Here is a 27,779-nt window from a genome sequence, read left to right as displayed (position 1 = left end):
ATGTTTTAAGAGATGGATGAGAGGAAGTAGGAATATTTTATGACTTGTATTACCTGTGAAGTGGTATAGTATTGTTTGAAAGTGGGCTTGGATTCCATTCTCCTTCGCAACCACTTTAAAAAGTATAATTGCTATGCTAAGGAAGGCGAGAAGATGAAACCATATAAATGCTCAGTTGAAACCACAGAAGGTGGAAAAACTGTGGAAGACAAAAATAAGAAAAAGAACAAGGACAACAAACAAAATAGTAACAAATATGGTAGATATTAATTCAGCTTTATCCATAATCACATAAACATCAATGGCCTAAGCACATCCATTAAAAGACAGATTGTCAGAATGAATCACAAAACAAGACTGACCTATATGTTGTCTATAATAAATCCTCTTTAAGTGTAAAAACATAGATTAAAGGAATGGAGAAAGATATACTAATTAAAGGAAAGCAAGAGTAGCTATATTAATTCCAGACAGGACAGAGTTCTGAGTGAGGAAAGTGATCAGGAATAAGAGGGCATCATCTATGTATATAAAATGCTAAGTATGCTAAGTGTCCAACCATCGGACCGGTAAGTATGATGCACACTGAACACCAGGGGGCAGACGCTCAACACAGGAGCTGCCGTGACATGCACTGGCCATTTACAGAGAAACGGCACCTTGGACCTGGTGCCGACAAAGCAACACTCAGCTTCCCCCAAGTGGGACACAGGCCCTGCCGCCACCCCAGAGCAACAACCCACCAAATCGCAACCAATGCTGCTGAGACCCCACTGCACAAAATGCGGCCACAGTCCAGCCCAGCCCAGAAATGGTGGCTGTGGGCACCGGGGAATGATGTCGCGTAGCAACACCCGGCTTCCTCTCCCTAGTGACAGGCCATTTAACAATGAACGGCACTGTGGAACTGGCGCCCACAAAGGAACACTTGGCTTCCCCCAAATGGGACACAGGCCCCACCACCACCCCGCTGCAACAGCTCACCAAATCATAGCAGACGCTGCCGAGACCCCATGGCGCAAAATGCGGCCCACAGCCCAGCCTAGCCCAGAAGCGGTAGTTGTGGGTGCAGGGTAATGATGTCATGTAGCAACTCGCGGCTTCCTCTCCCTAGCAATTAGCCTCCTTGGAGTATCTTCAGCCCAGAACACAACTTGCTTTATAGCCAGGAGCAAACATTTCACACTTTAACCAAATGTCTGTGAAGCGTTTTCCCGTGCCTCATCTCATTTGATCCTCACAGGAGTCCTGGAGTAGGTAGATAGGAGACTTGATGGAATCCTATTTCTTTTCATTAGCCAGAAAACGGAGATTTAGAAAGCTTAGAAACTTGGCCCGACTGAAAAGTAAGAAATGGTGGGCCTTGAGAATGACTTTAGGTTTTCTCACTGCACAGAATATAGTCAAACACTGCTGCAGTTAAATACCCTTTGTTCTCCCTGTGTGATCTATACTAATAATCTGCTTCATGTTAATATTTACTGCCATGTTGCTGACAATTACCTGAAGGAGAAGTTGGGGTGCTTCACTGGGCTGGAAAAAGTTTAGTTACATCAGAAAGCAGGTCTAATTAAGCAAGTTTATTCTATATCTATAAAAGGCTAAGTTGACTTGCGCGTGCACAATACATATAAAGCTCTCGCTAGTGCCAGTCACACGCATGTGTTTCGACACACGTGTCATTGTCGATCATTAATTTGATTGACACTTATAGAGAGAGGATGAATAGCGATATTAAAATATTCTAATTAATTTCCTTTCAGTGTGCATGAATTCGTGCACTGGGCCACTAGTATAAAGATAAAGGGTTAATGATCCATGAAGGCACAGCATTTCTTAACACATATGCACCTAATAAGAGTGCCAAGATACCTGAGACAAAAATTGATAGAACTAACAAAGAGAAATAGATGATGAATCTAGTATTATAATTGGAGACTTTAACACCTCTTTTTCAGAAATGAAGAGATCTAGCAGGCAGAATATCAGTAAGGACAAAGAGGAAAGCAGATTATTATAAGGAGGGGCCATAGGTGACAGTCTGACAGGAGTCACAGCTGGGTGGTTTAAGGGATGGATGAGAGGAAGGAGGGGATAATAGTTGTGATGAGCAAAGATGATCCCACTGCATCTTCGAGCCAGAATATGAGAGTTGTGGGAGAGAAAAAGGCCACCACTGCAGTGGTCTGCAGTGAAATCCATTTTCTCAGGAGGAACTAGACCAGTGATGGCGAACCTATGACACACGTGTCAGAGGTGACATGCGAACTCATTTTTTTGGTTGATTTTTCTTTGTTAAATGGCATTTAAATATATAAATATCAAAAATATAAGTCTTTGTTTTACTATGGTTGCAAATATCAAAAAATTTCTATATGTGACACGCCACCAGAGTTAAGTTAGGGTTTTTCAAAATGCTGACACGCCAGGCTCAAAAGGTTCGCCATCACTGAACTAGACATTGAAACAAGAGGTGAAGGGACCATTCAGAGTACAAATTGAAGAGGCAGGAATTTTGCTGATGACAGACCAAGAGTATCACAGGGTTTCAGAATATGGGGAGGGGTTGGAGATTGGGTCAGAACAGGGAGTGCACAGAATGATTTGGGGTTTGGGAGACATGGGATGTCTCAGGAGATCTGGACTTCCTGTGGTGACTGGCAGGGGTAAAAGCGTATGATGAGATTGGCCCATAATTTCCAGGCAGATCGGGGTGGGGATGGAAGGCCTTTCTGAGAGCTTCTACTGACCTCCTGTTGATGAAGGTATTTACTCTTTATCTTGTGGGTAGAGGTTTGCAGATAGCTTTGTCATCCCCAGGGTGGCTCATTCTCTCTTGGTAGACAACTATGGAGATCTTCAGGGGTTTCAATATTCAGTACCCATTAAAATTACCAGAGTAGGGTATTAAGAGTCCAGATTCCCAGGTCTCATCCTTTGTGATATTATCAATTTCGAAGGTCTGCACTGGGTAAGGCCATTGATTCCGTTTTAGCAGGTGCTTCTAATGCAGGTAATGATTGGAATACAAAGAGTAATGTGGCTCTGAACCATCTTCATCTTCTTCTATATATATAAAAGCCTAATATGCAAAATGTCCCTTCAGAGTTTGACTGACCAGGAGTTCAATTGCTTACTAACCACCAGGGGATGGTGTGGAACAAGAAAGGCCCCGGTGAGCAGCCAGGGAAGGGAGGCCCCATGCATTGGGCCGCTAGTAAAATATATCAGAAAGCAAGGCCTAAAAAAGCGTCGTCACATACTCTGCAAGTCAGTCACCTGGTCTCAGGTCCCATGAAGGGCCCAGATTAAGACCCCACCCACCATGCTGCCCTATGTAGATGCCACTTGACATTGGTCAGTTTGTTTCTCTTGGTGGTCTTCTCGGGGTATTTATTAGCTAATTTAATTTTATAAGGTTGGTACTTCTAATGTAGCTAATTAATCACTTTTCCCACTTTATTTTGGCAAAGTAGAGCATGAAGGAGAAATGATAGACATGCGCAAAGATGTACAAATGTAAAGTAATATAGCTAACACTTATTTACTCGTTACCCAACATCAACAACCATTAGTGTTTTGCCATACTAGAAAGAAACTTAAATCTTTCATTTCCTGACATATTGGTTTTAAAAGTGTTTGCTTTCACCTCATTCTGTGACTAAGCTTATTAATACTTATATGATTGGGAAAAAAAGCTTTGTTATATAACAGTGTATATTGGTATTCTAGTATAAATGCAGTTTAAAAGATAGCCCTTATGCTATTACACTCTGACAATAATATAAAATATATTTCCAATTTAAGGATTTTTTTCTTTTAATATAGACTCTAAAATCAAATCTTTTTTAAAATGGTTTTTATTGATTTTTACAGAGAGGAAGGGAGAGGGATAGAGAGTCAGAAACATCGATGAGAGAGAAACATCAGTCAGCTGCCTCCTGCACTCCCCCTACTGGGGATGTGCCCACAACCAAGGTACGTGCCCTTGACCAGAATCTAACCCGGAACCCTTCAGTCCGCAGGCTGACGCTCTATCCACTGAGCCAAACCGGTCAGGGTTGTCAAAGCTTTTTTAATTGAAAAGGCTTTGAGAGAGAAATAGGTGGAAAATTATGCATGGGGAAAAGTTGGAAATCTGCTAACATTGGGTGAAATAAATAGATTGATCAAGTACTTACTGTGGACCTATCCTGACAAGGTGTAGCTAAGTCCTCAAGGAAGTATTTGCTAGGATACTGGGAAAATAAAGTGATAGGGCACTAACCAGGCTATTTTTAGATGAAAGCTTAGAGATTGGCAGTGGAAAAACCCTCTCAGGTTGTTATGCTTTTTCCTTTAGTCCTTCCAGTATGTGAAATTCTTTCCTTCATGTTTTCTGGCATTAAAGTCAGTGCACTAAAAGTTTTAAGTCTGAGCGTTAATGAAAACTATTTCAGGATAAAGGCCATTTCTAGTTAAATTTCAAAATAATGTTTACAGGTCTAAAAATAGCTTGGAATTCAGGGTTGCCCATCATCCCAAGTAATTACATTGAGGCAGATTGTCTGAGAGAGAGGCTGGTTAATCAAGTTCATGAGGAAACCAAACAGTTTGTTAAAATTTAGAATTATCTGATTTCAACCATAGGCCTACTTGATATTAGATAGCATTTAATATTTAATCCTATGTTAATGAAATAATTTTTTTTCTATTTTTCATTGTGATAAAATACACATAACATAAAAGTTACCGTCTTAACCATTTTTAAGCATACAGTTTGGTGGTCTTTTTTTTAAAATATATATTTTATTAATTTTCTTACAGAGAGGAAGGGACAAGGATAGAGAGTTAGAAACATCGATGAGAGAGAAACATCGATCAGCTGCTTCCTGCACACTCCCTACTGGGAATGTGCCCGCAACCAAGGTACATGCCCTTGGCCGGAATCGAACCTGGGACCCTTGAGTCCGCAGGCCGATGCTCCATCCACTGAGCCAAACCGGTTAGGGCCAGTTTGGTGGTCTTAAATACAGTCATAATGTGCCACCATCATCACTGCCTGTCTCCAGAACTCTTCATCTTTTAAAACTTAAACACTTCATCTTTAAAACTTAAAAAAATAACTCTTCATTCTTCCCTACCCCAGTCCCTGGTGACCTCATTCTACTTTTTGTCTCTAGGACATTAAAGAATGTAGAAGTGATTTCCTACAGTGTTTGTCCTTTTGTGACAAATTTTGGCTTATTTCCCTTAGCATGTCTTCAGTGTTCATCCATGTTGTAGTATACTATAGTACTTCCTTCATCTTTTCCTTTTAAAAATATTTTTATTGATTTTTAGAGAGGAAGGGAGAGGGAAAGAAAAAAAAGAAACATTGATGTGAGAGCAGAACACTGATCGATTGGCTGCCTCCTGCATCTTCCTACCAGGGATCGAGCCTGCAGCCTGGGCCTGGGCCTTGACTGGGAATCAAATCAGCAATCTTTTGGTGCATGGTACAATGCCCAACAAAGAGAGCCACACCGCCAGGGTTGAACTCCTCCCTTTTTAAGGTCAAAATATTTTATTGTATGTATATACAAAATTTTGTTTATCCACTTACTGTTTGTTTGTTTTTTTTAAATATATTTTATTGATTTTTTACAGAGAAGAAGGGAGAGGGATAGAGAATTAGAAACATCGATGAGAGAGAAACATCGATCAGCTGCCTCCTGCACACTGGGGATGTGCCCATAACCAAGGTACATGCCCTTGATTGGAATCGAACCTGGGACCCTTCAGTCCACAGGCCGACGCTCTATCCACTGAGCTAAACTGGTCAGGGCTATCCACTTACTGTTTGATTGACATTTGGATTGTTTCCAAATTTTAACTATTGTGTATAATGCTATTATAGGAAGATTAAAAATGGGGTGGAGTAAGTGGATGCTGCATGGACACGCTTCCAGGACAAAACTGGAATTACAACTAAAATATAGGAAAACTTGCCCTAACTGGTTTGGCTCAGTGGATAGAGTGTTGGTCTGTGGACTGAAGGGTCCCAGGTTCAATTCTGGTCAAGGGGACATGCCCAGGTTGCGGGCTCGATCCCAAGTTGGAGGCGTGCAGGAGGTGGCCAATCGATGGTTTTCCCTCATCATTGATGTTTCTACCTCTCTCTCCCTCTCCCTTCCTCTCTGAAATCAATAAATAAAAATAAAGTATAGGAAAACTTTCTGAATAATCAACTGAAGACTCACTGGAGAGAACCCTGATACCCAAGGACTGAAAGTGGAGACTGTATAGAGACTGGTAGGAGGGGTGGAGGCAGGACAAGGTTGGCCGGGTTCCCACAGATCGCAACTGAAGTTCTAGAGAGATATCTCAGTTCTAGGGGGTTGCCATTGAGAACTCTGAGGTCTAATCCCCAAGCGGGGCCCCCCAGCAGAGAGCATCAGAACTGAAAAGGGTGCCCACATAACATCTGGCTGTGAAAAGCAGCAGGGTTGCTCTCTGCCATGGACAGCAACCTCTTAAAGGCTGATGCACAAAATTCTCTGTGTTAAGCTACCCACCATGTGCTCTGGCAGAGGGAAGGCAGAGAGGACTGGAGCTGTGTGAACAGAAGCCAGGGTTGGGGGCTCTGGGGTTAGAGCTCAGAAGGCCGACACCTCGGTTTTCTGTGCTGAGTCATTCCCTCATGCTGTGGAGGTCATCTTTCTCACACAGACATTTGCTATACAGGCATCTTTGCCTGGGTGGAAGACAGTTGAGCCACCCTATTGGAATACATGTTGCCCCACGGTATGGAGATTCTGAGGCCCAGGCAGAAGCAATTGCCCCACTCTATTGAAAAAAAAACTCTTGCTACACCAGTGGACGATGGCTATTCAAGACAAAATCCTATCAGTCTATAGGCAGAGGCAGTCTCTAGAGGCTTTGAGTCTTTGCCTGATCTAATTAACCAGAAACAGCATTTGACACTGTCCTGCACTAGAGATTAAGAGGTGTAGCAGATCTGCCTAATACATAGTCATAAACCCAAAGAGGCAGCCAAAATGAGGAGACAAAGAAACAACCTCCAAATGAAAGAACAAGAGAATTTTTCAGAAGAAGAGATAAATGAAATGGAGATAAGAAATTTAAAATGGCACTAAATAAGTCCTTATCAATAATAACCTTAATGTAAATAGATTAAATGCTCCAATAAAAAGACATAGGGTAGCTGAATAGATAAAAAAAAAAAAATCATGACCCAATTATATGCTGTCTACAGGAGACCCACCTCAGAACAAAAGACACCCAAGATGAGAGTGAAGGGATGAACAAATTTTTCCATGCAAATGGAAAATTAAAAAAAAAAGCTGTGGTAGCAATACTCATATCTGACAAAATAGACTTCAGAATGAAGGCCATCACAACAAAGGTCACTGCATAATTCTAAAGGGATCGATCCAACAAGAGGATAGAACCCTGGTAAACATATATGCACCCAATATAGGAGCACTTAAATACATAAAAAAATTCCTAGAGGACTTTAAGGGAGAAATCAACAACAATACAGTCATAGTAGGGGACTTTTACACCCCACTAACAGCACTGGATAGAACTTCCAGACAAAATATTAACAAGAAAACAGTGACACTGAAGGACCCAATGGATTAGATGGATTTATTTGACATTTATAGAACATTTCACCCAAAGCTGCAGAATATACATTCTTCTCAAGTGCACATGGGTCATTCACAAAGATAGACCACATGTTAGGATACAAAACAAGTCTCTACAAGTTCAAGAAGATTGAAATCATATAAATCAGCTTCTCAGATCACAGTGGAATGAAATTAGAAATCAGCTACAGTAAAAACATTTCAAACACATGGAGGCTAAATAGCATTTTATTAAACAATTAATCAGTTCCCAATGAGATTAGTAAAGAAATCAAAACATCCCAGAAACAAATGAAAAAAACAGAACAACCCAAAATCTCTGGATCACAGCAAAAGCAGTCCTGAGAGGGAAGTTCATAACACTACAGGCCTACCTCAAAAAAAAAACAAGAAAAATCAACAATGAGCTATTTAACCCTACAACTTAAAGAACTAGAAAGAGAATAACAAGAAAAGCCTAGAGTAGTAGAAGGAAGGAAATAATAAAGATTGGAGCAGAAATAAATGACATAGGGACTAAAAAGACAATACAAAAAATCAGTGAAACCAAGAGCTGGTTCTTTGAAAGGATAAACAAAATTGATGATCCGTTAGTAAGATTCATCATGAAACAAAGAGGACCCAAATAAATAAAATCAGAAATGAAAGTGGAGAAATATCCATTGACCCCACAGTCATATTAGCGGACTTTAACACCCTGTTGACAGCACTACAAAGTGTTTGCAAATACAAAGGATTGCAAGGAAGTACTATCAACAACTATAGGCCAACAAGCTGGACAATGTGGATAAAATGGAAAAATTCCTAGAAAAATACAATCTTCCAAAACGGAATCAGGAGGAATCAGAAAACCTGAATAGGCCTATAACAATTGATGAAATAGAAGTAGTAATCAAAGAACTTCCAGAAACAAAAGCCCTGGTCTGGACGGCCTCACAGGGGAGTTTTACCAAACATTCAAAGAAGAGCTGACATCTAGACTCCTCAAACTATTAAAAAAAAATCCAAGGGGAAGGAACACTTCTAAGCTCTTTTTATGAGGCCAGCATTATCCTAATTCCAAAACCAGATAATGACACTACAAAGAAAGAGATATAAAGGCCAATATCCGAGGTGAACATAGATGCTAAAATCCTTAACAAAGTATTAGCAAATCGGATTCAGCAATATATTAAAAAGATTGTACACCATGACCAAGTAGGGTTTATTCCAGGGATGCAAGGCTAGTACAATATTTGCAAATCAATAAAAGTGATACATCATATAAACAAATTGAAGGTCAAAAGTCACGTCATATCAATAGACACAGAAAAAGCATTCGACAAAATCCAACACCCCCGTTATTAAGAAAAAAAAAATACTTTTTATTGATTTCAGAGAAGAAGGGAGAGGGCAAGAGAGATAAAAACATCAGCGATGAAAGAGAATCTTTGATCAGCTGCCTCCTGCACCCGAGCCTCCAACCTGGGCATGTGCCCTTCACCAGAATCAAACCTGGGTCCCTTTGGTACATAGGCTGACACTCTATCCACTGAGCCAAACCAGCTAGGGCCAACACCAATTTTTGATAAAAACTCTCAGCAAAGTGGGAATAGAGGGAGCATATCTCATCATGATAAAGGTCATATATGACAAACCTACAGCAAACATCATACTCAATGGGCAAAAACTAAAACCATTTCTCCTAAGAACAGGAACAAGACAGGGATGTCTGCTTTTACCACTCTTATTCAACATAGTATTGGAAGTCCTAGCCACAGTGACCACACAAAAAGAAGAAATAAAAGAGATCCAAATTGGAAAGGAAGAAGTAAAACTCTCATTATTCTCAGATGACATGATATTATATGTAGAAAACCCTAAAGACTCCACCAAAAAACTAGATTTAACCAATGAATTTGGCAATTTAGCAGTACACAAAATCAACAACAAAAAAATCAATGGCTTTTTTTATACACCAATAATGAATTCTCAGAAAGAGAAACTTGACAAGCAATCCCATTTACCATTGCAACAACAAAAAAATTAAGATACTTAGCAATAAACTTAACCAAGGAGGCAAAGGACCTGTACTCAGAAAACTACAGGACATTGAGAAAAGAGATAGAAGAAGATATAAACACGTGGAAGAATATACCATGTTCATGGATTGGTAGAATCAACATCATTAAAATGTCCATACTACCCAAGGCACTCTGCAGATTCAGTGCAATCCTTATTAAAATACTAAAAGCATATTTCACAAATCTAAAACAAATACTCCAAAAATTTATATGGAACCACAAAAGACCCTGAGTATCTGCAGCAATCTTTTTTTTTTTAATATATTTTATTGATTTTTTTACAGAGAGGAAGGGAGAGAGATAGAGAGTTAGAAACATCGATGAGAGAGAAACATTGATCAGCCGCCTCCTGCACATCTACTGGGGATGTGCCCGCAACTCAGGTACATGCCCTTGCCCGGAATCGAACCTGGGACCTCTCAGTCTGCAGGCCGATGCTCCATCCACTGAGCCAAACCGGTTTCGGCTGTTACAGTGTTTCTTAAACTGCAGGCTCAGAGGCCGGCAAGGCAGGCGGGGAACGTTGGGGTCCTCCGTCACTGAAGCAAGCAAGCCTCATGTTAGTTTCAAGCTGCCTGGCTGCCAGCCGCCATCTTGGCTGGCACTTAATTTGCATATCTTGCTGATTAGCCAATGGGAAGGGTAGCGGTCGTATGCCAATTACCATGTTTCTCTTTTATTATATATATATATATATATATATATATATATATATATATCCCCTTTTCTTTCTTTTTTATTCTTTTTTTAATTTTTTTTAATTAAATCTTTATTGTTCAGATTATTACATTTGTTCCTCTGTTTTCCCCCCATAACTCCCCTCCTCCCAATTCCCGCCCCACCCTCCGCCCTCACTCCCCGCCCACTGTCCTCATCCATAGGTGCACGATTTTTGTCCAGTCTCTTCCCGAATCTCCCACACCCCTTTCCCCCCCAAGAATAGTCAGTCCATTCCCTTTCTATGTCCCTGATTCTATTATGATCACCAGATTATTTGTTCACTTGATTCTTAGATTCACTTGTTGATAGATGCATGTTTGTTGTTCATAATTTGTATCTTTACCTTTTTCTTCTTCTTCCTCTTCTTAAAGGATACCTTTCAGCATTTCATATAATACTGGTTTGGTGGTGATGAACTCCTTTAGCTTTTCCTTATCTGTGAAGCTCTTTATCTGACCTTCAGTTCTGAATGATAGCTTTGCTGGATAAAGTAATCTTGGTTGTAGGTTCTTGGTATTCATCACTTTGAATATTTCTTGCCATTCCCTTCTGGCCTGCAAAGTTTCTGTTGAGAAATCAGCTGACAGTCGTATGGGTGTTCCCTTGTAGGTAACTGAGTTTCTTTCTCTTGCTGCTCTTAAGAGTCTCTCTTTGTCTTTTGCTCTTGGCATTTTAATGATGATGTGTCTTGGTGTGGTCCTCTTTGGATTCCTTTTGTTTGGGGTTCTCCGTGCTTCCTGGACTTGTAAGTCTATTTCTTTCACCAGGTAGGGGAAGTTTTCTGTCATTATTTCTTCAAATAGGTTTTCAGTATCTTGCTCTCTCTCATCTTCTGGCACCCCTATAATTCGGATGTTGGTACGCCTGAAGCTGTCCCAGAGGCTCCTTACACTATCTTCGTATTTTTGGATTCTTTTTTCATTTTGCTTTTCCAGTTGGGTGTGTTTTGCTTCTTCGTATTTCAAATCTTTGACTTGATTCTTGCGCTCCTCTGGTCTGCTGTTGGGAGTCTGTATAGTATTCTTTATTTCAGTCAGTGTATGCTTAATTTCTAGTTGGTTCTTTATCATAACATCGGGGGTCTCATTAGATTTCTTGTAGATCTCATTAAGTTTATCGGCAGCTTCTAGACAGTTCTTGAGAGACCTTAAAAGTGTGGTTCTAGCCAAAACCGGTTTGGCTCAGTGGATAGAGCGTCGGCCTGCAGACTGAAAGGTCCCAGGTTCGATTCTGGTCAAGGGCATGTACCTGGGTTGCGGGCACATCCCCAGTGGGAGATGTGCAGGAGGCAGCTGATCGATGTTTCTCTCTCATCGATGTTTCTAACTCTCTATCTCTCTCCCTTCCTCTCTGTAAAAAATCAATAAAATATATTTTTTTAAAAAAAGAATTGTTTAAAAAAAAAAAAAAGTGTGGTTCTGAACTCTATATCTTCCATTGACAATTTTGTCCTGTTTCTTTGTCTCCGCATTTTTTTATGCTTTCTTGGTGCACCCCCTAGTGGTCTTTGTGCGCAGTCTTGTTGTAGTTAAGCCTTGATTGTTGTAGTTAATACTGGGGGGATTTGACCTCCAGGCCAACTGGCTATGAGAGTCAGCTGTGTCTGCAGTGGGAAAACTTCTGTCCTCTGGGCAGGTGCTAATCTAGCCTTTGCCTGAGGCTATCTGGCAAATGGCACTGTGCAGGGCTTGGGCGGGGCGGGTTGCACGGGATCAAACAGGGCGGGTGGGAGCGATCAGTTATGGCTGGTCTCAGTTCCTTCCCTAGGTGCTTTGCCTCACAGAGTCCCAGCAACCGTTGCAAACCTCGGAGAGAAAGCTGCCTTCGAGTTCCGACCGAAGCCAGACAGTCCCGCTTCTCCTGTTTGAGTCTGGGTCCCTAGAGACTCGCCTGGATCTGGAGCTCAGCGTCTGAAACTCCCTCCCGATTGAAAACAACAACCGTGCCCTCCGCCGCCAGCCCGCTCCGTGCGCGCACTCCATACCTGAGTATTTCACTTCAGCACTGCGCCTCCTCTGAGTCTGGGTATGATATTCTCTTTCCTCCTAGTTGTAGAATTTCCACTCAGCCAGCCTTCCTGTGGTTCTGGATGATGTTTGTTCCATCTTTTAGGTGTACCCTTGAATTGGTTGTTCGAGGCAGCAATCTCTGGCGTTAACCTATGCCCCCATCTTGGTTTCTCCCTGCAGCAATCTTGAAAAAGAAGAATGAAGTTGGGGGAATGACAGTACCAGATTTCAAGTTATACTACAAAGCCACCATAACCCAAAGAGCCTGGTACTGGCACAAGAATAGACATAGATCAAAGGAACAGAACAGAGACCCCAGAAATTGACCCAAGCCATTACTGCTCAATTAATATTTGACAAAGGAGACAAGAGCATACAATGGAGTCAAGACAGTCTCTTCAATAGATGGTGGGAAAATTTGACAGATACATGCAAAAAAAAAAAAAATGAAACTAGATCACCAACTTACACCATACACAAGAATAAACTCAAAATTTACAAATGTAAGTTGTTAAACCATAAAAATCCTATAAGAAGACATAGGCAGCAAAATCTCAGGCATCTCTAGTAGCAATATGTTTATAGATACATCTCCTAGGGCAAAGGGAACTAAGGAGAAAATAAACAAATGGAACTACATCAAAATAAAAAGCTTCTGTACAGCAAAAGAAACCATCAACAGAACGAAAAGGGAGCCCACTGGATGGGAGAACATATTTGGCAATGATACATCTGATAAAGGCTTAATATCCAAAATATATAAGGAACTCATACAACTTAACCAAAGGATGACAAACAATCCAATTAAAAAATGGGCAAAGGACCTAAATAGACACTTCTCCAAAGAGGACATACAGATGGCCAAGAGACATGAAAAAATGCTCAAAGTCACTGATCATCAGAGAGATGCAAAGTAAAATGACATTGAGTTATCACCTCACACCTGTCAGAATGACTACTATCAACAAATGACAAGTACTGGCAAGGATGTGAAGATAAGGAACCCTAGTGCACTGCTGGTTGGAATGTTGAGTGGTGCAGCCATTATGGAAAACAATATGGAGTTCCCTCAAAAAATTAAATATGGAACTGCCATTTCACCCAGTGATACCACTTCTAGGATTATTTCCTTAGAAACTGGAAATACCAATCAGAAAGAATGTATGCACCCCTATATTCATAGCAGCACAATTTACAATTGCTAAGGCCTGGAAACAGCCCAAGTGCCCATCAGTAGATGAGTGGATAAAGCAGCTGTGGTACATTTACACCATGGGATACTATGCAGCAATAAAGAAGAAGAATCTCTTACCCTTTGTGAGACAGCATGGAGGGACGTGGAGAGTATCATGCTAAGTGAAATAAGTCAGTCAGAGAAAGACAAGTATCACATGACCTCACTTATATGTGGAATCTGAGTAACAAAATAAACTGATGAATGGATCCAGAGAAATGGAAGCATGGAACAGAGTACAGAATCTTGGAGGGAAGGCGGGGGAAGGGTAGGGGCAGGGAGGTCATCAACCAAGGAGTTTTTATGCATATATACATGGCCCGTGGACACAAATGAGGCCATGCATATATGGGGTGATGAGGACCTGGGGGAGAGGGCTGGAAGAGTTCAATGGGGGCAAAAAGGGGACATATGTAATACTTTCAACAATACAATTAAAAAACAAAAATCCCAATAAAGATTAAAAATAAAATAAATGGTGGTCATCGAACTTAGAGGAAGACTAGATCAACTCAGGGAGAACATCAACATAGAGATAATAAACAAAAAAAAATCATAGAAGCTGTCAGAAAGAACCAGGCAGAAATTTAGAATACAATAATGAAAATGAAGGATACAGCAAAGGATCAAATCAGTGATTTGGAAGATAAGGAAGCAGAAAACACCCTATCAGAACAGCAGGAAAAAAAAATAGAGTTCCACCCCACATGAGGACAGTTTAAGGGACCTCTGGGACAACATCAAGTGTCCCACCATTTGTATCATAGGAATACCAGAAGGAGAAGAGAGAGAGCAAGTGATTGAAAACCTATTTGATGAGATAATTACTGAAAACTTTCCTTACCTGGAGAAGCAAATAGACATATATGTCCAGGAAGCACAAAGAGTCCCAAACAAGATGAACCTAAAGAAGCCCACACCAAGACACGTCATAATTAAAATGGCAACGGTTAAAGACAAAGAATTTTAAAAGCAGCAAGAGAAAAGCAGTTATCTACAGGAAGGCTCCCACAAGACAGCTGATTTCTCAACAGAAACTTTGCAGGCCAGAAGGGATTGGCAGGTAATATTCAAAGTGATGAAAAGCAAGTACCTGCAACCAAGATTAGTCTACTCAGCAAGGTTATCATTTAAAATCAAGAGATATAAGGAGCCTTAACTGGTTTTGCTCAGTGATTGGAGCATCAGCCCTTGGATTGAAGGGTTCCAGGTTCGATTCTGGTCAAGGGCAGATACCTCAGTTGCAGGCTCAATCCCCAACCCTGATCAGGGCTCGTGAGGGAGGCAACCAATCAATGTGTCTCTCATCAATGTTTCTCTCTCCATCTCTCGCCCTCTCTTACAATCTCTAAAAATCAATGGCAAAATTCCTTGGGTGATGATTAACAACAGCAACAACAACAACAAAATATATAAGGTACTTCTCAGATAAGGAAAAGCTAGAGCAATTCATCACCACCAATCCAGTCTTACAAGGAATGTTAAAGAGACTTTTTAAAGAAAAATAGGAGGACAAAACGATATCTGAATAACAAAATGACAATAATTACATATCTATCAATAATCACTTTGTGGTGAAGGCCTGGCGATGGGGGTGGATAGGGTCAATGGGGAAAAAATAGGGACATCTGTAATGTTTTCAACAATAAAAATAAATTAAAAAATAATTATGTTAAATGTAAATGGCTTAAATGCTCCAATTAAAAGACATAGGGTGGCTAAATAGATAACAAGACCCATACATATGCTGTCTACAAGACACCCACTCTATCTATCTATCTATCTATCTATCTATGTTATTCCTCACCTGAGGATATTTCCATTGCTTTTTTAGAGAGAGTAGAAAGGAGAGAAAGAGACAGACAGACAGACAGACATCAATGTGAGAGGGACATATCGATTGGTTGCCTACCACATGTGCCTTGACCAAAGCCAGGGATCGAGCCTGCAACCGAGGTACATATGCCCTTGACCAGAATTGAAACCATGACCCTTCAGTCCTCCGGCAGACGCTCTAGTAGTCACTGAGCCAGACTCAGTGGGTAGGGCAAGAGACCCACTTTATATTGAAAGACATACACAGACAAAGTATTTCGTGCATTGTTGGTGGGATTATAAATTGTTGCTTTTTCTGCTTTGCCCCCACAATGAGCCTTGTTGGGTTTGTGTGTTTTCTAGGAAAAAGGTTGAGGTCACTTCGGCATCTCCAGTCATACTAAATTCATTTTGTAAAGCGCATTAGAAATCAGAATTGTTTTTGAGTCAAGGTGTCTAGGTAGCCAGCACAAGTGCTGTTGTGTGTGTGTGTTTAAGAGACTTCCAGTTTTCAGTGATAAAGTGCTGTTTTTTTAAAAACTGAACTAATCCTTTGGCTCATAGTCAACGTTAGCCTCTGGCCCCCTGTTCCCTGTAGGCAGCCTGCATGGCAGGGTCAGGAGGGACCTGGCCCCGCCTCTGCTCTCCTGGTGGGGGCTGCGGGGCAGTGTGTGCCCAGCGTCCGGCTGGGGAGCAGAGCCCGCTCTCCGTGTTTCTCTTCCCAGGACTGGACATTCAGGAGCTGGTCTGCAGTATCCTCCAGCCTTTCTTTGGCTTTTATTTTTACTAATGCCAGCCTGACTCCTTTCAACCAGGGGCTCTGAGGCTGGCTTCCCAAAGTACAGCCTCCAGGCCACTCGTCTGTAGCTCGGTCCTGCATTCCAGAGAGGGCTGGCTGACCAGAAAGCGTCCTCCGGCCTCTAGTCTCCGTCACTCTGCCCAGGTCAAAACACCGGAGAGGCCACAGCACCAGGACCCACGCTGTCACACGAGCTGCCGTCTGAGGTCGGATAGTCTTTCTGTTCAAAGACAGCCTGGCAGCTGCTTCTCATTTATTTCACACCAAAAAAGAGAGCTTTACTCTGGTTTTACTTTCTGAAAATAGACAGCTATTTTCAGAAATGGGTCATAAGCATGGTCCACAGCTTATGTCACCTTTTTAAAAAAATATATATTTTATTGATTTTTTTCACAGAGAGGAAGGGAGAGGGAAAGAGAGTTAGAAACATCGATGAGAGAGAAACATCAATCAGCTGCCTCCCGCACGCCCCCCACTGGGGATGTGCCCGCAACCCAGGTACATGCCCTTGACTGGAATCGAACCTGGGATCCTTCAGTCCGCAGGCCAATGCTCTATCCACTGAGCCAAACTGGTTAGGGCTTATGTCACCTTTAATAGATGGGCTATTTCAAGCTGTTCGCAGTTATGAAGTATGAGAATGGGTGGCGGTTTGTGGGGATGAGACCCTAACTGCTCTTGGTGATACTAAGCTACTTCTTGCCGCATGATTTCAGCATCCTGCCCTTGAGCCTGGTTTTCTTGTGCATAACGTGAAAAATTACTTCATGACTAATCCTTTTTACAGACCTGAAATTATTGTTAGTTCTTAACCTTGAAGGGTTTTCAGATTCCCTCCTTTGATTTTCAGATGTGTCTCAGAGTTTGATTTCTGTGTAGTTTCGGAGTAGACGCCAACAATCTGTTTTTATTAATAGTACACATTTAACATCAACACTAATAAAAGAGAAAAATGGTAATTGGCGTACGAGCTACCCTTTTCATTGGCTGATCAGGGCTATATGCAAATTAACTGCCAACTAAGATTGGCAGTTAACTGCCAACAAGATGGCGGTTAATTTGCATATGTAGGCACAATGCAGGGAGGTGAAAGGGAAACCAGGAAGAAGCCCCCTGCCACTGACAGTGATTGGAAACCCAGGGGGGAGCTAAGAGCTGCCCCCCAGCCATGATCGGAGCATCAGGTGCCTTTTCCGCCCTGGCCAGTGATAGCAGGAAGTAGGGGTGGAGCCAGCGATGGGAGCTGGGCACGGTTGAAGCTGGCAGTCCCAGGAGCTAGGGGTCCCTTGCCTGGGCCTAAAGCGAAGCCCACGATCGCAGGGCCGCTGCAGCTGCGGGTCCCCGCTGCCCGGGCCGGACGCCTAGGCCAGAGGCGTCCTGCAGGGGCAGGGGCAGAGCCCGCGCGATCGCGGCACCCCCTGCTGCCACTGCAGGTCCCCGCTGCCTGGGCCGGACGCCTAGGCCAGAGGCGTCAGGCCTGGGCAAGGGGCCAATCTTGCGATTGGAGGGTGATGGGGGTCAACGCCTGAGGGCTCCCAGTATGTGAGAGGGGGCAGGCTGGGCTGAGGGACACTCCCCCCTACACACACCCAGTGCACGAATTTCGTGCACCGGGCCCCTAGTTTTTTATAATTGCTTGAGGAAAGAAGGAATATTAGGAACTGATTCATCTGTGCAGTGTAGAATTTGGTAAAAGTATGAGAAATGGAACAAATGGCATAAAGGTGACATTTCTGCTCAGTTGATTTCTTGATAGTTAGTAGCGGTTCTAAAAGCCCTTTTAAAGAACCTCTCAGTGCATAGAGAGTCAGCCTGTGGACCAAGAGGTCCCAGGTTCGATTCCGGTCAAGGGCATGTACCTCGGTTGCAGGCTCCTCCCCAGCCTGGGTCCTGGTCGGGGCTCATGCAGGAGGCATCCAGTCGATGTGTTTCTCTCACATTGGTGTTTCTCCGTCTTTCCCTCTCTTCCACTCTCCCTATAAACCCCCTCCGGTGAGGACTAACAACAACAACAACAGAAGAACCTCTCAGTGGAAAGTAAGAGAGCAGCTGAGTTCTAAAGTCACCGTGAGAGCCCCTGAGCTTTCTGGCTGCCCAGCCCTAAGGACACTCGCCTGAGAAGGAACTTTTCACCTTTACACTCTTTCAAGCCTATCGCTCCATAGTCTTGATACATGAAAATCCCAGCAGATGGGCTTAGTGTGCGAACGACAGCTGATGCAGCTCATAGTGTAAGGTCATGCTTCAGGCCACTTCCTATCAATGAAGAGAGGGCCTGGCCGCCAGTGTGTCCGTCAGACAGTGCACTCTACTTCCAGACCATGTATGACCTGCCGTTCCTGTGTGAGGGGTGAGCCCACCTTCTGTCTTTTCTGGTCTCTCCCCCCCTCCCCACATACTTGTCCTGCTCTCCGGTGTGGTTCATTGGGTGCTGGGCCAACTGTGTCCCCTCTTTCTACAAGCTGATCTCCAAATGCTGGGAGTCGTGAGTGAGGTCCCCCCCAACTCCTTTTTGTACCATTCATCTTACCTTCCCAGTTACATCTGAAGCCAGCAGTTAAAAAGCCTTTTGGTATAAAATGCAACATTTATAAACATATTAAAGTTCTTCTTGTAGCCGTTTTCAGAGAAAACAGGCCCCCTTTGAACTTGCTGCACAAGCAGGTTTATTTCCGTACCTGGACTGTGGCCAGCCCGGACGCAGCGCTTCTTCCACCTGGGAGCTGTCCCTTTACTGGAGAAGGCCCCCGGGACGCAGCCCAGCAGTGGGCTGAGCCAGCTCTGTGTCTTGCTCTCTTGGCCGTGGTGACTGCCAAGGGTGAGACAGGAAGGGTTGGCACAGCTGCCTCTAATTGTCTAGGGAGGCCCAGTGGTCCTGGGCACATTGGGGTGACCACAAGCACTGCAGAGGGGAATAAAAGTTGGTCCGTAAGAGTTAGAAAAACTCCCAGAAAGAGTTGACATTGCTAATATGACCAGCTTCACCTGGTCAGGAAGGTTGCCCTGAAATTGAACATGATTCTCTCAAATTAATGGCTTGCTCTGGAGTGTCTGCCCACCATGCATCCTCATCTTGAGGGAGCTGGCACGTCTGTGCTGATTTCCAGCTTCCTTGGCCTTCTGATTCTGTGACCCTTTGTCAGCCTGAAGGCAGATGTGTGCTGTCCCCATAGGAAGCTGGCCTGTGGGCGAGGTGGATCCTACTCGGCCTGGGTGCCCCGTTGGCCGGTGCCAGGAGGTTCTGGCTGGAGGCACTGTGGGCAGGTGCCCAGGGAACCTGGAAGTGGACACACTGTGTGCAGCTTCTCCTTCCCTTGTGTTGGAGATGGTTGGCTTGGGTGTAGACACGGCAGGTGCATGCAGTGCCGTTCGCTAGCTTTGCCGCTGCTCCAGCGGGAGCCTTGCCAGGGGTTTGTCTTCCTCCCACTCCGCCCTGGCGAGGAGGAAGCAGCAGAGGCAGATCACAACTCGTCTGCTCTCCTGCCTGTTGGCCTTGATGGCTTCACAGAAGCCCAGTTTCTGAAACAAACCTTGGGATACGGGATCCTGACGTTTGACAAAGTTGTGTTTTTCCCCTATTTGTTGATTTAATTAAAGGTGTAAAGGTATGAGATGTAATTAAAACCACAGGAAAGTATATGAGTTCCCTTTATTGAGAAGAAACCAGTGTTCATAAACTAGGGACTCGTGGACAAGCTTCAGATGGGCTGCTCTGAAACCGGTGCCGGGGCCAGGACTGAGTGAGGCGGTGGGATGATGTGACAGCAGCTCCGCTTCCTGGCATCACCTGCCCCAGAGCCGGGCACACCTTTTCGTGAGCCAGCTCCTCGGACTCACAGCAAACCTGCGAGTGGGACACGCACCCTCATTCACAGGTGAGGGTTCTCAGGCTCTGAGCCGTGGAGTCCCTCACCTGGCTGGGTAGTGGCTGAGCCTCCTGTGGCCCTGCACTGCCTTCCCTCACACAGAGTGCTGCTTCCAGGTGGGCTCAGACACCTCTGAGTTTCAGGAGGCAACAGGCTTGTTATCCTCCCCCCACACCTTTCAGTACAACACACACACACACACACACACACACACACACAGCCTTCCATGGAGCTTGCTCAGCCCCAGGCTGCAGGTGGGAGCAGGCAGACCCTGGGCCTGTGGTGGGGAGCAGGTGTAGTTTGTCGCACCTGCTGACCTAGTGGAGCTCTGGTTCCTTTTGTGAGCAGTGTCCCCACCCCCTGGGTATCCTAGGCCATAGCTGGCCCCCAGCTGGTTCTGGGCCAGGCAGGGTGGTTCCCTTTGGGACCTGCCTCACATGAGGACCTGGGTTGCAGCGTGGAAAAAGCTCTTCCCAAACAGCTACCCACTGGGTTGGAATCCTGTCCCATCCCCTCTCTCCACGTTTATTACCTAAAACTTCTGAGCTACGATTACCTTGGGGCCTACCTGTGTTTTCTGTCGATTGCCATCATTTTCTGGTGAAGTGACACCAACAAAGTGGCCCAGCTGTCACTCCTCTGCTCCCAGGTGCCAGAGGGTGGGGCGCAGCACTACCCTGGGATTCAGACTCCTGGCCTGTGCCTCCTGTTGGGGCGGGGGTGCCCTCAGTGCCCAGGTAAAGAGTTTGACACCTTAGAAACCACTTCAGTGACCAGCTGGAGGCTTGGCACAATGGAGGGTGAGAGCGAAACGCAGCCACGTAGCGGACAGTGGCTGGGGGTCTTTCAGAAGCAGATGAAGTGAGTGGATGGTAGTCGTTTTTACCGGTGTTTATGGTAACTGGGAATTGAAGTGCATTGGGAAAGCAAGTGAAAAATAAACACTAAACTAGCTGGGTTCACGGCTGAAGTTGGAGCGGAACCCTTTGCCGAAGAGCAGGCTCGTTCTGACAGGACGGCCCACCCCGACCCGGACCAGAGCCGCTGGGGGAGTGGGTCGCGCGGGCGCAGTGGGCGTCATAGGGCCGGTGTCTGGGCAGGGAGCGGAAGCGTTAGTCTGAGGAGCTGCGGAGGCGGCGTTGGGAGGGGAGGGTGCTCCGTGGTCACCCCCAGGGCGATGAGTGAGCGGGAGCTCCAGGCGGTCACAGGAGCTGCCCCGGGCTTCCGGCCTCTTCCCTGGGGAGGCTCCCGCGCTCCTGCCGCCGCGTCCTGGAGGCGGGCTGTGGGGGCCTCTGTGACAGACGCGGGTCCACCTGACAGGCGGCCCGACGGCATTGCTTTCAAAGTGACCAACACAGTGTTGGTGCCACTCACTCAGCCTTGACCGCTAAGTACCTCGTGTCTCCCCTCTTAGCTGTTGCTTTGGGCACAGGGCGTGGGCGAGTGATGGGGAGCCTGAGGAGTAAGGACGTTGGAGACAGTTGTGGGAGAAACAGACACGTTCCCCAGAATGGCCAGCACACCCTTCCCAACGCAGCTGTGAGGGAGCCTGCGTCTGCCGTGCTGTGCCTCCCGGCACCGCCAGGCCGTGGTCCTGTCACCTCAGAGCAGCACGCTCCGAGGCTGGACACGAGGCCGGACCACAGGCCCAGCAGGTGTCTGCTGGACGCCGAGCCCCAGTCCTCCCAGGAGAGCTCTGGGCCCTCGTCCGGCCGGGGCAGGAGGGTGGCAGGTTTCCCATTTCCCATGTTGCCACTCGTTGACTTGGTTTTGGTCCTTCCAGGAAGAGCTCGCTGACCGTTCGGGCCATGGACTGTGTCACCTCCACGGCCGTCCTGTCCCTGCTGCTCGGCTGCGTGGGCGTCTTCGGCTTCTTCAAGCTGCTGCAGGGCCTGCGGACGAAGGCCCACCTCCAGGACGCCGTGGTGGTCATCACGGGCGCGACCTCGGGCCTGGGGCGAGGTGGGTCCCGGGGGCAGTGCTGTCGGGCGTGGAAGGTGGCCTGGCTGGAGGAGCCGCTCGGCGCCACGGGGACAGAGCACAGGTGCACGTGGGAGGAGCTCTGGGGACTTGGGAACAGGGTCTGTCCCTGTGCTCAGTCCAGTGCCTAAAGCAAGAGCTTCAGTGCGGGAGGCTTCAGCCTCAGCGTGGGAGCAAAGGCTTGTGGGGAAGACCGTGGCCCCTGGAGGCGCCCGTCCACCCGGCGGGCAGCCTTGCTCAGCTCCATGGTGGTTGAAATAGGGCTTTTTATGTAAAGGCCTCTGATTTTCAAATATGGACAATTCAGGGCCTCTGTGAGGGCCACACAGAGAACCCCTGGTTTATAGCCTTTTTGTTAATCCTCATCTGAGGGTATTTTTTTCCATTGATTTTAGAGAGAGGGAGAGAAAAATAGAGAAACATTGCTGTGAGAGAGACACGTCGGTTGGTTGCCTCCCACATGTGCCCCAACTGGGGCCAGGGATTGAACCTGCAACCCAGGTACGTGCCCTTGACTGGGAATTGAACCCATGACCCTTTGGTGCTAAGGCCAACGCTCTAACCACTGAGCATGCTGGCCAGGGCTCCGCATCTTTTCTTGCCTGGAGATGTACCCGACATAGCTTGGCAGGGCTGGAACCAGGATGCGTGATGCCTCAGCTCCCCAGTTTCTTCAGTCTAATCCCATTCTAGTTCAGTGAGCACCCTGAGCTGCTGGGTCCGTCAGTCACCGCCCCCGCCCCCCCCAAGCAGGTGAGTTTGTGGAGCTGTCACTGGTTCCCTTCCAAACATGTGAAGGGGGCAATATATGTCACCCCTAATTCACGCGCACCCCATGTGTCTTCATATAGAGATAGTGAGACAGGTAACATCGGCCTCACACTGCTGGTATTCTGCCCCTTTGACGTGGGAGGGACAGGACTCCATGTGTCTTTGTCCTTCCAGCAGGGGAAATAGCCCAGGTTATTCTGAATGAAAGTTACTTTAGAAACAGCTGGTGCCAGAGGACAGGCCACTCCGGCCTCCTCCGTGCCCTTGAAAGCAGGAACTGCATCTCCCGGTGAGCAGCACCCGCCCTGGCAGTCAGTGATGTGATAGCTGTGTGTGGGGCCGGGTGGGCACTGGTAATATCTGAGAGCTTCATATTTGCGGGGAGGCTCCCATACGTACAACATTACATTTTCCCCTGTAGCCTGTCTTACATCACGTTAATTACAGGACCAGCCACAGAACTGGGGCGGGCAGAGCGTGCACAGGGCCCCCGGCACGTGGTGAGCCTGGCTCGTTCTCAGCACCTCACACACACCGCGTCACACAGCACGTCGGCCACCCTCGCGCTCAGGTCCATGCAGGCTCAGAGGCCCCCACCTGTGGTGGACCCCCCATTGCTGCCTCTGCAGCCGGTGACAGTACAGCCGGCACTGATGGGCATCTTCTCCGGGCAAGGTTCTGGCAGGTGCTGGACAGACAGATGGAAGAGGGTCCTGTCCCTCAGGAGGGAGAGGCAGGGACTTGCTCAGGACACTGCCATTTCAGGCATGGATGATCCCAGCCAGGCCTGGGAGCGGGAGAGTACACGCATGGGCACTGGCTGTGCTTTCTGTCCGTGCAGCAGTCAGGGAGGTCTGACCAGCCCTAGCACTTCTAGCCCGAAAGGGTGAAGCCGAGATTTAAACCCACATCTCTGACTTCAGAACTCAGTCTTGTCTGACCTGAGGGGGACATGGCTCAGGAAAAGGGAGGGAGGGCAGCGGGGAGGGCACTGCAGGCCAGGCCCAAAGCTGGGCAGTACAGCATGCGGGGCTGTGAGCTCTGGTGCTGCAGGAACACGGGAGCAGGTGGGCCCGTCTGCAGGGTGGGTGGCTGTGGGGCCAGAGGAGGGGGAAGTTGTGGGGGAGGTCCCTCCAGGTGTCTGTGGTGCGGGCGATTCTCTCCGGGGGACCCTGGCCTGTCCTTAGATCCGCAGACCTGCACGGGGCTGGCTGCCTCCAGGCCCTGGGCCAGCCGGTCCTCTGACCTCCCTCAGCACTATATATAGGCCAGTCAGCAGCTGCTTCTCTTAATCCCAGAGAGAAGCCCTCCTTCCGAGAGTCCTCGAGGAGCATGTGAGGGTTGGGTGGTGCAACTTTACCCTTTACCAGTTGCAGGTGCTCCAGTTCTCCTCGTCATTCTGCACTTCCTCTTCCAGACACCCCGTGAAGGGAGTAGAAAATGTAATTGAAAAAAGCGCCCACCCCGCGTGTATTCATATGGAGATAGTGAGACAGGTACCGCCAGCCTTTCCCGGGTCCCAGCTCACGGTAGGGACAGGACTCCATGTAGCTCTGTCCCTCCAGCCAGGAGAAGTAGGCCCAGATCAGGCCTGGCTAGTGTGCTCAGTGGTTAGAGCGTAGGCTCACACATCGAAGGGTTGCGGGTTTGATTCCCAGTCAAGAGCGCGTGCCTGGGTTGCAGGTTCATCCCCAGCCCCGGTGGGGTCAGTGCAGGAGGCAACCCATCGATGTGTCTCTCTCGCATCACTGTTTCTCTCCCCTGCACCCCCTTGCCACTCTCCTAAAATCAATGGGAAAATATCCTCGGGTGAGGATTAACAACCACAAAATAGGAACCACGTCTCACCCAGGCATCGCAGCCGCCACGAGGAGGGCCTGCAGCCTGCGGTGGCTCTGCCCGTGTTAGCCGCTGCGGGCTGCGCCCCAGCCGGGCAGCCTTTGGCTCTGCGTCTCCCATTTGTGTGGTGAGGTTCCACCGGTGTCCTTGTGCCACGGCAGGCGCGGGCCCGAGGGGCAGCGTGTTCTGGAGGCCCCTCGCCAGCCTGAGCCCTGAAGCAGCGAGCTGCCTTCTTGATCTGCAAGCCAGGAGGGCGCCTGAAGCCTGGATACGTGGCCCTGAGACTCCCTTTTCCCCCGACCCCCCCGCCTCCCTGGGGCAGCCCTTTCAGACATGAAGATGGAGCCCTTCCGGCTGGCGTCTGCCTCCCTGTCACTCCCTACACGGCTTTATGTCTCCCTGCTCGGCCAGGGCCCTTGTCCGGAACCTCACCCAGCAGGGGCCTCCCTCCCCCTCTGGCTCTGCGTGTCTGTTCCCATGCCTGTGCCCTTCAGTGGCACCTCATAAAGTGTCCACCGTGTGGGCCAGGCCAGGGCCAGATGGGGCGAGGAAGCCAGCAGAACTGGAAATTCCTCATCTTGGGAATGGTTTGGTAGACTGGGGAGCAGTCCTGGTCTCAGGAATGCTGCCTCCGCATCCCCTAGGCCTTGTTGCCTGGTGAGAACAGCAATCATGGAGATGGGCTGTGGCTCTGGCCAGACCTCCCAGGGGCAGGGCAGGGCAGGCTGAGAGGGCTGCTGGCGGCTGGATCTGTGCCCTTTGTCGGGATGAGCCAGTGGACAACCAGCCGGAGCCTTGCCGGAGAACATGCTGAGTTAGTCACTTAGCACCTCCGTCCCTACGGCTCCACCTGTGCAGGAGGCGCAGGCCTGGGTTTGGCAAGGTAGACGCTGAAGAAGCGACAGGAGGGCTGCAGGGCATACAGGAAGGCTTCGCCCCGGGGGCCCGAGGTCAGCCTCCCTCTTCCCGAGGGCCTGGCCTTTCTTTGCCGCTGTCTGTGGCCTCCTTGCTGTCAGGAGGGCTTCTCTCTGGGATTAAGAGCAGGGCTGTCAGACCAGTGACCCTGCTTCCCTCCGGAGAGGTGACAGCCTGACTCTCACCCTCTCTGAGCGCCCCGCCCCCCGCTGTGAGCAGAGGGCAGAGGACACCCCTGGGCTGCCCGCCTCGGAGCGCTGCCTGACCCGCACAGCCAGGGCGGAGGGAGGCCTGTGCTGACTGGGCGGGCGGGCGCTGAGGGGCACGGACTCGGGGCGCCGTGAGGACGGGCACGGGTGCCTCCTAAGCCCAGGCCTGCAGGCTTCGCCAGCAGTCGGTTTACTGGAAGAGCGCGTAAGGCGGCTGCGGGTGCAGAGCAGTGCGGCCGTGCTCTCTGAGGAGTGTTTGTCCCCACGGCTCCGTCTCCTTCGCTCCTGCAGCTCCAGGGCTGTGTCTGTCTGTCCTACATGTGAGGAAAGCGACACACAGAGGGTATCGCCTAACCCAAGGCCACAGAGCCAGGTGAGCACAGCGGGTCAAACACGTCCTCTGGAGCCCTGGGTGGCGGTAGTTTCTAGAAGCTGCTCGTCTTTAGGGCCCTGAGCGTGTAGTTAGAGTGTGTTTGGGGCAGGCCTCGCCCTCTGCCTCCCTCTTCCTCTGAGGTGGCCTGGGGGGCGGGGGCTGCCCTCCTCTTTGACTCAGGGGAGTATGTGGGACCCCTGCTGGGCCAGTCCTGTGGATGCTGCCCCCCAGGCTGACCACAGCCCTGCGTGCGCGAGACTTTGGCATCAGAGCTCGGAGGAGACCAGTTGGAGCCCCTGCCTGGCAGGGAGCTGTGTGGACGTGGCACAGCTGCCTGGAGCCTGCACAGCTGGTGAGGAGCCGGGCCGCGAGAGGACGCCAGCCTGAGGGAGCGGCTTCCTGCTGCCACGGCCCTGGGGGCCACCACCCCGCCCTCCCCTGTCCCGGCCCTTCAGCTGTAGTGCAGGGGCTGTACTGAGCCTCCTGATGAACCCTCGTGGCTTGGCCCCCGTGGGAGCCATGCCTCTTCTCGCACCGAAAGGATGTGACTAGCAGAGGCCCCCACTTGGCTCTGGCTGCGCCTCCCTCCCCTAGGGGCGTCCTCACCATCGTCACCTGGAAGGGTAGTGGGTGCGGTGCAGCCAGTCTGTCTGGTCTCCTTCCTTCCCCATGAGGAGGAGCCTTTAACACGCAGCCCCTTCCTACTGTGGCTGCTATAGGCCCTCCAGGCTTCAGCTCTCTCCGGCTGTGTCCTTTCCCACCCAGCAGCGGAGGGACTCCCCACTGTCTGCCCCCATCCTGCTCCTCAGTGCTCTGTGTGCTCTGCACCCTGCTCCCCCTGCCCCCATCCCCTCTACCCCCCCATCTGCACCCCTGCCCCCTCTGCTCCCCTGCCCTCCCGCTCCCTCTCTGCTCCCCCACCCCATCCCCTCTACCCCCCCATCTGCACCCCTGCTCCCTCTGCTCCCGCCCCCTCTGCTCCCCTGCCCTCCCACTACCCGCCTGCTCCCCCTTCCCCCTCTGCTCCCCTGCCCCATCCCCTGCTCCCTCTGCTCCCCTGCCCTCCCGCTCCCCCTCTGCTCCCTCTTCCCCCTCTGCTCCCCCTGCCCCATCCCCTCTACCCCCACCCTCTGCACCCCTGCTCCCTCTACTCCTCCTGCCCCCTCTGCTCCCCCTGCTCCCCTGCCTCCTGTTAGGTGGCCAAAGAGGAAAGCAGGAGGCCAGAAAGGTGAGGGATTTTGAATTTATTTGATCATCTGCACACCAGGTGGCTGAGCTTGGATGGCTCCAGCACCCAGTGACAGGAGTCAGCGGCTTTTAAAGGACTTTGGGTGGCTTTATCTGGGCAGAGAATTCTCTGTGCAGGTCCGGAGGGAGAGATAATGGAATGTGGTCTCAGCAAGTAAAGTGTGGTGTCAGCAAAAGGGAATGTCTGTTGTGAAGTGGCCTAAAGGTCAGCTCCCGGGGAAGGGGTGTCCATTCAATGATCTGATCAGACCTAACACCCAGCCTGTCTGTTCTATGGAACAGGGACGAAGAGCATATCTTCCGTAGT

General features: G+C 48.3%; 1 protein-coding gene across 4 annotated transcripts in view; it reads left to right on the top strand.

Moving 5' to 3' along the window:
- The window catches only part of DHRS7B (dehydrogenase/reductase 7B), a 61,715-nt gene that overhangs the window by 9,624 nt on the left and 24,312 nt on the right, over positions 1–27,779 (top strand). For 3 of the 4 annotated variants that reach the window (XM_059668323.1, XM_059668322.1, XM_059668324.1), the window contains exon 2: positions 21,921–22,099. In XM_059668323.1, coding sequence (XP_059524306.1) covers positions 21,921–22,099 — 179 coding nt within the window. Of the gene's footprint in view, positions 1–19,887; positions 20,147–21,920; positions 22,100–27,779 lie in introns of those variants that run through there. The other variant, XM_059668326.1, reaches the window with a different exon arrangement.

The sequence above is a fragment of the Myotis daubentonii genome, chromosome 16 (genome assembly GCF_963259705.1).
Source record: "Myotis daubentonii chromosome 16, mMyoDau2.1, whole genome shotgun sequence".
NCBI lineage: Eukaryota > Metazoa > Chordata > Mammalia > Chiroptera > Vespertilionidae > Myotis > Myotis daubentonii.
This window is presented reverse-complemented; position numbering and strand designations above follow the sequence as displayed.